The sequence below is a fragment of the Pyxicephalus adspersus genome, chromosome 6, assembly GCF_032062135.1.
Source record: "Pyxicephalus adspersus chromosome 6, UCB_Pads_2.0, whole genome shotgun sequence".
NCBI classification, from domain to species: Eukaryota; Metazoa; Chordata; class Amphibia; order Anura; family Pyxicephalidae; genus Pyxicephalus; species Pyxicephalus adspersus.
The window spans coordinates 87,597,736-87,609,570 of NC_092863.1; the positions used below are offsets into that span (position 1 = coordinate 87,597,736).

At 38.0% G+C, this 11,835-nt stretch overlaps 1 protein-coding gene across 16 annotated transcripts in view; it reads right to left on the reverse strand.

Moving 5' to 3' along the window:
• The window catches only part of TCF4 (transcription factor 4), a 276,489-nt gene that overhangs the window by 141,809 nt on the left and 122,845 nt on the right, over positions 1-11,835 (reverse strand). For all 16 annotated transcript variants that reach the window (XM_072416499.1, XM_072416502.1, XM_072416495.1 and 13 more), the window contains one exon: positions 2,914-2,978. In XM_072416499.1, coding sequence (XP_072272600.1) covers positions 2,914-2,978 — 65 coding nt within the window. The remainder of the gene's footprint in view (positions 1-2,913; positions 2,979-11,835) is intronic.

Consider the following 11,835-nt stretch of genomic DNA (forward strand, 5'->3'; position numbering starts at 1 on the left):
AGAGGGAGATCGACGGACGACGCTGGACGGAGGACGACGCTGGAATACGAAAACGACGCTGGATGAGCACAGGGGGACCAGGTAAGTAAGGATGGGAAAAATCTCGGGGTTAACCATCCTTGCAATTTTTTGGTGCCCGAACGAAGGTCGGGCTTAACAGCAAGGTGGTTAACAAGGTCACAGGCACAGACAGAAACGCTGATATAGAGAAAGTAGAGATAAGGAGCGCTGGATCACCGTTTTTGACATTGTATATATTTAAAGGCTCTAGCATACAGAAGCAAACCCTGCGATACTAAAAAAATGGTAATTGTTGTGGTGAGAAAAGAGCCAACTATGTAGACAAATGTCGAGCTAAAGTGTGTTTATTGTTATATCCAGATAAGAAAACCAGCTAAAGGTGTTGCAATGGCCCCCATTAATGTGCTTTTTAGCCCTGAAGAAGCAAGCAAATTGAAAACACCTAAAACAGTTCCTCACTGGAATCTAACAATAACTAACCTTGATCTGGACATCATCTACACAGTTGTCAATCATTTCCTAACTCTCCAAGGACGCTCTAACAAAACCTAACCAAACACTCTAACCAAAACAAAAAAAAACTAAATCTTTGAATCTTTTTAAATGTTTGTATTATTAATGTTAGCTAAACTCCTCTGCATAATTCTCAACAAAAAAAAAAAAGAAAGAAAAAAGGACTGTAGTATTTTTTAATTATAAAGATAGGTAAGCATTCATTTCTGCAGCATACTTGCTACTGAATTTTGTGTTGTGGTTATCCATTAAATCTGACAAAGTTTACATATGGCTGTGGCTTCCCAGCTTTTGTGCACACATTTATTTTGCAGTCTCGGTTACATAAAATGTAGTATTTTGATAATAGCTTATGTTCCACATCAATGCCAAACATGTGCATGTGGGTAGTATTTTCATAAATAGGAACAAACAAAAAAACACTCATGTGCAATTGCCAAATGAAAGCGGAAGAAAAACGTCTATTTAGGATCGTAATTGTCTTGAGACGGCGCACTGCAAGGTATTACAAAGAGTTACAAGCATGTAAACACACAGGAGAATAGAACTTCCACTACAGCTGCAGAAAGGCGACTCGGGATTGGAGGAGCTATGACATTTTACAGCTTTATGGAAACATCCAGAGTTTTTCTGCCGAAAGCACACATCTCTCGAGAGGGCTCTGCATTGAGCCTGTTGGCCTTGACATTAAGCCAAAAACAATTGAAAGACTAAAAAGGACAACAATTCAGTTTTTTTCACAGATATTTTTTATCCTCTTCCTATGAGCTTATTATCACAGAACCTCTAAGAACGTGTTAATTTACAGCTATTATGTAGCAAGCAAAGACCTTGCAGCACCATTTTTAAAGTCTGCATTTTCTGGTTAAGGCTAAATAGGTTGCTGCAGTTAACTTTTTGGGCAAGGAACCAGCAAGCATGCACTGTAACCATTTACAAAAAGAAAAGGCCTTTGTTTGGCCGCAGAGCATGCATGAGACACTTATCTAGGCTGGAAAAGTTCCCAGGGATTGGCATATTGTCACTTGTTTTAAGAAGAACCTGTGCTGAGAGGAGTATATAGCTTCTCAATGGTAACCAAAGCTGCCTAGATAGTATGCAGAACCAGTGGGCTCACCAACTAGGCCACCGACCCAGTCAAAGTTTGCAGCTCAGTAGCCATGACTGCACTCACTACTAGGAGGATTTCCAGCCAAGGGCCAGTGACAAAGAAGTACAAACCCCAGATACAGCCAGATAACTAGAATTTTCAGAGGACCTGCAATCATAGGCCTAATATTCATCCCAGCAAAGATTTTTCAGATACATCTGACACATCCCCTGAATAATATTGGTCACAACAGTTAGGGTGGAAGGGCTTTCCGAAAGACATAAGAATTTGGCAAATGATTTAAACTGTAAACAGTACATAAGAAAATTATGATTTTAACAATAACAATAAAAAAACTTAACAATAAATCCCAGGGAAATAGGATTAAAATGAAAACTGAACATAGCTAAGAAAAGTAGGATTGTTGATATGAAAATTGTATCATCTGGGACATTTCCAGCATTTTGTTTTCTGTCTAGTCCTGGAGACTGCAAGGAAAAGTTATTATAAATGCAAAAAAATACATTGGTAGACTCGCCAGTGAAATATATTTATTTGTACCTTTTATGTAAGTCAAGTTTATCCTGTGGTAGGAGTTCAAAGTTCTAAGAGCCGGATACTGGTTATATTCAAGTAATAACCATGTTTATTTTGAACCATCATTAGATGGTGCTATGTCCTCATGTAAAGTGTGTAACAAAATTGCCATCTGGAACATTATTAGAGTTTGTTACACACCTTACATGAGGACACAGAGCCATCTACTGGTGGGCAAAAATTAAATACAAAAGATCATTTAGGAGCACTAAGTGACTCATCATAATCACCTCAAACATACAAGCTATTCTGACCTCACTAAAAATTGAAAAAAGAACAAAATGAGCTCATGGGATTAAAATTTTTCACTCCTCAAAATAAATGTTTAAATAACACATGGATGGATTTATGTAAAATATTTTATTGCTATTTTTTTATTGATTACGGTTTAGCAGTGACAGCTGAATTTTGTGCCGTAGGTTTATACTCAAGTCAAAGACTTTACTGTATTCTGAGATAAAATTAGGTACCTTGATTTAGAAATGGAGAGTATATACAGTACAAATACATGTACTTATTTAGGAAGGGTGACCTGCTCACAGAGTTTTTTTAAGGGTCACCAGCTTTAAGTTTAAATCTCAGCAAACTCAGCATACTGGAAAGCGGAAGGAGGGATGAAAAACAGAATTTGTTTAGTTGCTATGTTCATCATCATCAGTTCCTTCCCTAGACACTGTCATAGTCTATCTTACCTGATGGCAGCCCTGTATTTCTGAGTCTCTGCCGTAGCACGTATATGAGCTTCGATCGGATTTACCTGCAAAAAAACAAAAAAAAAAAAACTAAGTTACATCATTAGGTCTATAAAACACAGCAAGCCACTAAGATTACACTTTATTCCAAACAGTATTTGTATTTCTACAAGGGGAAAGCAGCAGATTGTTTCTCTATCTATTGTTCACCAACAGGGTGAGGAGGGAACCTCTGGGTGAAAGTGAAAATGCAGCAAAGAAAGATAATGCCCCACCCCTAATGGGCATATCAAGACTGAATGTACAGAAATACAATACCGTTGACAGATAAAATACATTTCATATACGCATTTTGTGTGAATTTGTTGTTTTAAATTCAGTGTAAAATACCTCCTTCTTTTAGGACCTCTTCTGTGTATAGGCAGTGGTATTTTTTTTCACCTTCCACAGGCCTGTAAATACCTAATACATCTCTATTTGGATGTAGCTTACACTAATTACAGGATTGGAGTATAACAAGTGGAATGCAGTAGTTCTCAAAGAGCACCAATGTATGTTATGGATGTAGAACAATACCTGTTTTTACCAGTAGGTGGCAATGTATATGCTGAAAAAAGCCACAAGTTGCACAGAGGGGTAACAAAGGAAGTAACTATGCTATTTCCTTAGAGCTGTCTAGAGCTCACTTATAGATAGATAACCGAGGATATGCATGCAACATTCTAGCTAGCAATCTGGCCCGACATATACAGCTTTGCCACATAACACACTTCTGTCTAGAAGGGCAGGTGACCTGATCTTTTTATGATGCAGAATAATACTAACTTACAGGTCCCCTGGCAGTGAAAGGAGCAGTATACTGATAAGCTTATCTCCCTACCACTTTTCTGTACTGATGACCACTTTATTTTAGGTATAGACTACAGAAGGAATACAGTGGTGTCCTCTCTCCTAACTTTATGTCTATAAAGTGAAAGACTCTTTTAAATCTCTTTTATCAATCTATTTCTTCATTTAAGTATAATGATTTTCAGCAGATTTGCATATGGCATACCCGACAATCTCCCAGCCTCCTGCCCCTGTCCTTAGTCTGTGTGCTCCTGTATAGGAGATTGCAAGAGGCTGATACCAATTCAGGAACTACACTGCGTGTATTTAATTAATACATACATGATTTATTAATAAGCACAGAGCTGCATTCATGTCATTTCCTTTTATCTGCCTGAAGTTCAACTTTAAGGATTCTGGTTAAAAAGAATAACGCGCGACTAGGAGGTGGGTAGGGGGCATATTCAGGGCAATGAGGGCTGCAGCGTCAATGTACCCAGACTTGGCACAGAGAAGAGTGAGCCATCCTCTTTATGGTGCAGACGTTAGGGAAGCAAAGACAACATCAGCAACACATAACCTTGTGTATTTTATCAAGATGGCACCTTACACTGAATAATTTCTATGTCCATATACCCAGTGTTCTCCCCAGCCCCTTTGAGCCGGGCGCACCACCCAGCTCTTTTCAGTCAACACCTGGCTGTTTTTGGGTGGTTAGTAAAGTTTTGGGTCACAATACAGGGGCTGCCACCTGCCTACAACTTCTTCCCACCCGACTTCAAAAATTTCTGGGTTGAACACTGCATATACCAATATACCATTTAGAACAAATAACAGTAGACTCTGAATACTTTGCACTTTCATGCCTAAAGATTAATACCAAAACATCAGTTAATTAGAATGCACTTGGATATCCAATACCAGTTAAAGAATAATACATTAAAGTGCCAGAAATGTATTTGCTAAATAATGTGAGGTAAGATGGAGGGGTAGATGGCATCAGGGATGCAGAAACTACCCCCGCTATATATGTCATAAAGCAGAAGCTGTGCATTAGAGGAAACACAAGAAGAGAGCACTTAATGAGCCCTGCGGTGCCAACAAATCATAGATTCGCCTTTTCACATTTCTACATACAATAAAACATTTAAAGCCAACTAAATGAGTCGGTTATATGGAGTTCCTGGCTTAGGGGGCAGCTTGGGATATGTAACTTTGCTCGGGCATCGTCACCTTCGCTCTGTCTCATCTGCTAATCACAGAAATAAAAGAAATTACCATCTGTTATCTTCGAGAAACTTCTATCACGTTTTACACTCTTAATTTTTGGTTCTCTCCATCTATTTACCTAACCTGAGTGTTCTAGTCTATTCTTATGAAATGTACTACTTGGAATTACAAAACCAATCTTCCTACCTCTCTATACAGAAACATAGAGATAGAGAAAAAGACCAGCCTGTCCTTTTTTCTTTTTTTTTCATTCATAAAGGTTATAGTTTTTGTTTTTTTGTGTGAGTATAGATTTTTTTTTGTGTGAGTATAGTGTGAGTATAGATCTAAGTTTGTTCCTAGCATGTTTAAATTCACCTAATCCTGACAGACTCACTACCTTTGCTAGAAGTCTGTTCCAAGCCTCTACCCACATCTAACTCAATAGGAAACAATCCACAAAGTCTATAGGGTTGCACTACACAGGAGCAAACACTCAAGGCAGGGGAATGTGAACAAACGTACCAGCAAATCCCTTTAGATCAGAGGTCCCCAACCCTAGTGGGCTGTGGCCGCCTGACGTCGGCCACTGCTCCGGCCAGTGCAGTCACCAGCGGGGTAAGGAGAAGGACCCTGCTTAGGGAGGTGCACCTGCCAGAGCCACAGACCAGGACACCGCAGGCTCAGGGGGGTGGGCGGGTTGTGTCTCTAAACACAGGGTCAGACCTGCGATGGGAGAGCGGGTGGGTTCTGGCATCATGACGTCAATCTGGGGGAAGTTTCTTCTCCTTTGAGTGACACACCGCTCCCCGCGTATGTGCGGTCCAGAGTCCGTGCATTTAGTGGTCCACAACCTGCAAAAGGTTGGGACCACTGCTTTAGATGTTAGGTGATATTAAATAAATAATAATCAGATTTGTAGAGTCATGCTATTACAGGTAAAAAAATGTATGTTATTAAATGGTAATTGATCTGGTAATTGAGTATGTTTACAATCGGTTTTTAAACAAATGTAGTATCTAACAATTTGCTTATTATCAATCTTTCTAATATCTACTTATATCAACCAACCTAACATCCATCCACCTACCTAATATCTATTAACCTAATCCATCAATTTATCTTTAAATAAACCCTTCTATCTAGCAGCATATCTGTTTACCCATATCTACTAACCTATTCTCCTAATATCTATTTATCTAGATTTGGAATATTTCATCTATGTTATAAATATCTATCTATGAGAATGAAAAGTACAACCATCCAAGCCTTCTGTCCTGCCGCAGCTCCTTCTGTGCTTCTAGAACCCAGGCCGGTCTGTGCTTCTGTAAATATGATTTATTTTGTAGCAAAACAAAAGCTGTTCACTGAAACCGCTGCCTTTTTTATGCTATACCAGCCGTGCGTTGTCCCATGTCACCGTGACACTTATTGGTGAGCACACGGCTAATCAATCACACAACCCTCCCAGTGGCATTCTGGGTAACAGGCTGCAGAAGATACAGCCCTTCTCCGCTCACACCTCCCCCTGAGTAAACTTCCTTCATGATCAACATCATGATGGAACTGACACCTGGGAAAGAGAAATTGGGTTGGACTTTTGCCACCCTCACTGAGTTCTACATCGATGAAGCAGGGATTTGAACTAGGCCCAAATCCTGCTGCTAATCTGTGCCAGGCTTAATGATGTGATGCTTTCTGAAGGCTGCTGTCTGCTCCTCCAGACTATAATATAAAGGTCATACTTTATATCCCCATCATATTCATTAACCGAGAGGCCTGCAGCAAGCAGCTCTGGAAAATATCAGCGTTCCCCCTCCTCGCCATAGTAAATAGGGGTGTCGGATTGGAAAATATCACTTCAAGATCGTTGGTGCCAAAACACGTGTAATTAATTAATGTGATCTTCACCTCTGATTTTTTTTCCTTACAAGCAAGAGAAGACCAATTTTGTCTGGCGCTCTTGCAAAGATTACACATTGGTAGAGGTAGTGATTAAAGCGTGACCGCCACAAACCACAAGAAAAAAATGTTAAACTAAGAAGCCAATGAAAGTACCTAGAAATGTATATTGCGAGGATAAAAGAATGTATATAAAGCACTGTCTATGAAAATGCTTTTTTTCTTTAAATTTTGATAATAATAAAGCAATATCTTGCTAGTTTGGCCAAAGAAAGAAAATTCTGAATGTTATGACATGTTTAAATCCATTCTTTTTGAAGTGCATCAGTCCTATAGCATTGCTACAGCTGTGACTTGTCCTCCTGAATGTCAGTTGAGGTTATGAGTAGAACAAAGACTGTGGATGGGTGTAAGGAACAGAGAAGGTGGTAAAAGGGACCAATAACATTGCAATAGACAATAGATGGAAAGTGTCAAGATCCAAAAACACAGGTAAGGTATTAAAGGGTGCTGGGTGGAAGGTGGGGTGGGCTAGGAGTGCCTTAAAGCTGGAAAAGAAATACAAAGAGACTGCAGAGGTGGATGGGTAGAGGGGGTTCAGAAGAAGGTAAAGGGGCCAAAGATTACTACAATAAATGAAAGGTGGAAGGTGGCAAGATCCAGGAAAACAGCAGAGAAACACGTAGGGCTTTAAAGCGTGCTGGGTAGAAGGTGGTGAGGGCCAGGGGTACCTCAGTACTAGAAAAGGAATACAGAAGAGTTGGAAAAAGGGTTAAAGGTTGGGAGGATTGAAGATACAGAAAATGCTAAGAATGATATCACTGGTATTTGTCACTCAAGGTCTCTAGAATACTATGAGTGAAGGTGGAAAAAACCTGGTTGTTTCTTCAAATGGTGCAGGAAATGGTATTTAATAGGAACAACAAAGCTCTTTTCACAATTGGGGATGTCTAATAAATGCTATCATTATATTAAAAACAGCAGCTTTGTGAATTTTTTTATCTAGAATTAGACATTTTTTTCCATATACAAATTAATTACCCAACAACTCATTTGAACACACTCCAGTATTTTTTTAATTTCTCTATTAATATTATTACTTCACTTATGATCAGTTCTATACAATTTCAAATGTCCAAGTGACCATAACTGTTAAAGAAAATACAAAAAACTTATACACTACAGGTTTTACACAGGGAATACATATGGCACGCGCCTGGATGTGTAGTTCTTTCACAGCGTGCCTAATCTGCAACTGTGTATAGAAATATAATGCTTTTCCAGCTTTCATATGATTCCCTACCGCTCAGCGTGGTTACCCTGCCCTACGGCTTAATGTTAAAGTATAAAATGCACGCTTTAATGCAATGCCCCCAGTGTATTGTGGAAGGCTAATGTGATAATTTCTGGTACTTAGTTTGCGTACCTAAGAGACCACATAATAGGAAAGTACATGTTTATTCTGCTTCTGGAAATATATTTGGGAAACATGCTGTCATAGTCAGGGCTTTGATCCCGCTTAGCATTCAGTTGCTGACCTAGAAGGCAACTATACGTAGGAGAGCTACTGTAGAGCAGACATAATCACCAACATTTCAGCATTATTTCCAGGGACATAATCTTTTCAAGTTTTCTATTTTCCCTTTAGATATACATACAAATGTGATCTCCATTTTTATTTCCTCGCTTTTTCTTTTTTTAACCAAAAGAAAAATAAGCAATATTTTATAGCTTATCAGTCCTTAGATATGGAGACTGAAAACAATTTTTTTTTTTTCAGCCTTCATATTATATTCAATAGTGATTATGCCAGTAATATACTTTATGTACTATTATTAATATACTGTTATCCAGTATAGCGCTGACATATTAGGCAGCGCTTTACAAAGTCCGTAGTCACGTCATTAGCTGTCAAAAGGGCTCACAATCTAATGTATTAGTATGACAATGTTCACTCACTGTACTGTATCTATCGAGGATCAGTGTTGTCATCCTAAATTGCTCCCTGGAAATGAGCTTAAGGTTAACACTGGGAGCATTAACTGTTTACTGCCTACAGGAGCTTTCAGGTGTTGACCAGGAGAGAATTGACAGTAACTCAGATATCTGAAAAATTATGTAACAACCAAAAGGTATGTACTGTAGATGATCAAGTTTAGAGAATACACAAATACCCTTTTTTCCTTAAGCCATCCAATTCATAACAGACATTTCTGGTTGGCCATGAACAGGTTTGTTCGTTAGTCTGGTGAGCAAATTCTTGTCCACAGATAACCTAAAACTGTAAACCACCTAAATCATATCAATCACCATAAGAAAGGTGTTTTTCAGAATATGCATGTTTTGTGGTTATCACACTGATCCTATCTTAGCTACCCACTAAGTCATTGGCAAGGCACAAGTATGCAGCCGGGTCAGTGACTCAAGGCTATGTATTTTTTTAAGAACAAGTCAGCAGATTCATATGCCATTATTCAATTCAAGACTTAAGAATTCAAGTTTAAGAATTGGTACAATGGGTACTGCATGTTCTCAAATGTTTTCATTCTATAAGATTCTTTTCTTGTGTTATTGAATACTAAGAACTCTCTTTTACCTTGGTGTCATGCTGAAGATTTAGGATTGGACAACAAAATGCCTTTTGCTAATCTTTGGCCATCTTATTTGGGAAGGCTGGAATGATTTAACTCTCACGCATGTGCACAGGATTTCATTTATCCTCAGCAGCCATCCAGGATTGTACACTAAACTGAGCATGCACAGCTCATTGTGCATTAAAGAAAAGATTGAGAACAGTTACGTAAGTTTGTTTTAGTTTTGAACAGACATTACCTGTCTCTTCTGGAATAAAGAAGTTTAGTTACACTTTAAGTATAAATCATGCCGATTTTGTTATCTTGGAAATATCATGTATAATATTATCACACTTAAGTTAGAATCCAGACTAGGTAAAGTAGAAAAAATGCTTATAAACAAGTCCCCACTGACTTTTAGAGCTGCAGGCACTGTGGAGTAATTCATGCAGTTGTCCCTCGGCAGCTCATCCCTTTGTTCTCCTTCCCTAGCAGTGACTAGGCAGCGTGCCACCCTTCTAATGCAAACGCAGACCAGGAGAAAAGATAGAGAAAAAAAGAAAGCTGAAAGGCAACAGCTTTACTGCTACTTTTGCAAACTTTAAGAATCAATTACTCCTCAGTTTCTGCAGTTACTAAGGTCAGTGAATATGTAAATATTTTAACACCCATAGCCTAGTCACAAATCTACAAATCTATAGGGGCTATATATTTACTGATCTGAATGCAGATAAGGAATGTTGAATTTTCCAATCTGCTATTTTGTTGGTCAGTGACTCAGTATCTGCCACATCAATCGGTATAACAATGAGACAACTGCATTTTCAGAAAAATGCTTGCAATGACTGTATATGTGTTTTCCTCATGCCTAGTTTACTTTAAAGCAAAGTGTGCTATATTTAAAACACTATCTTTGTAATAATGTGTAGCATTAATACCACTTCACAATTATGAAATAAATTACTTTATTTAAACTATATTTTATTGCTTTAATTTTTACTTATTTTACCTATACTAAGGACCCCAACAGTGTCCTCTATCTTGGTCTTTTTCTGTATCTGTCTTTTCTTAGTTATGGGGCTGAAAGAGAAAGGAAGTGACATCATAAAAATAAAAGAAGCGAGGTGAAACTGAAGGATTATACATTAAGAAATGCAGCACTGTGAACCTTTTATAGAGAGCTAACTGTTTTTTTAAGTAGCCCGAGAAAGGCTGATGAAATCCTATACTTGTAAGTGGGGGTGCTTTAAGGGTCACACTCTTGCCTCCCACCTGTTACACATTGAGCAGCACAGTGGCTCAGAGGTTAGCAGTGCAAGGGTCCCAGGTTCAAATCTGGGCCAGGACACCATTTGCATGGAGTTTGCAGGTCCTCCCAGTATTTGTATGGGTTTCCTCCGGGTACTCCCGTTTCCTCCCACATTCCAAAAAACATACAGTTAGGTTAAATAGCTTCTCCCTAAATTGGTCTTAGACTGTTTTAAAGACATTGAGGTAGAGACATTAGATTGTGAGCCCCTTTGAGCCCCCAGCGAGTGACATGACTATAGACATCGTAAAGAGGTGTGTAATATGTCGGTGCTATATAAATACAGTGTAATGATAGTAATAATAATAATAAAAATACATGTGACACTGGAATGACACTTTTGGAAGTGAGCACAATATAGATTTTTGCTTCAAAATTATGTATAAAATGTATGCGTAAATAAGGAGTCTAGCAGGGAAAGGTCTGTTCCCGATATTAATCTGAGTTTATCCCTAAATGTAAATAAAGACCAGATGTACAGTAAGACAGCTGAAACCAAATAACATCACTAAATCTTTTTGTGAACTTTGAGAAATAATTGCTTTACAGTGTTTATGGAGGTTAGTAGAGGGCTTGTTTTACGGTTTATTTGACCATAGTCAATAGAAGAGAAAGAGATGGGAAATCCAAAATTGTTAAATTTTCACAGAACAAGGTGAACTTATAACTTTTACCAAAATGTAGTGTAACACTTCTGACCTTTTTAGAAAATGCTAGGTTGTGTCCGCCTTGAAAGCCTTCGAGTCACTAACCCAGAACAAGAATAGACCACAAAAAAGTAAGAATTCTTTACTTAATAGTTAATAGTTTTGGGTCAGAACTTAGGAAAGCATTAAAATCAAAATATCTGCACAACTAATATTTCTCTCAGCACATGAACACCTAAAGTGTATTTTATTTATTTTTTCCTTTTAAGTAGCTTTGGAGGTGATCAAACTTATTTTGGAGATTACAAATTATCATTAGTGTCAAAAATGTATTTTTTAAAATTTCAGAAAAAAAAGGAAGAAAACCTACAAAGCATCTTGTTACCACACCTTTTTTAATATATATATATATATATATATATATATATATATATATATATATATATATATATAT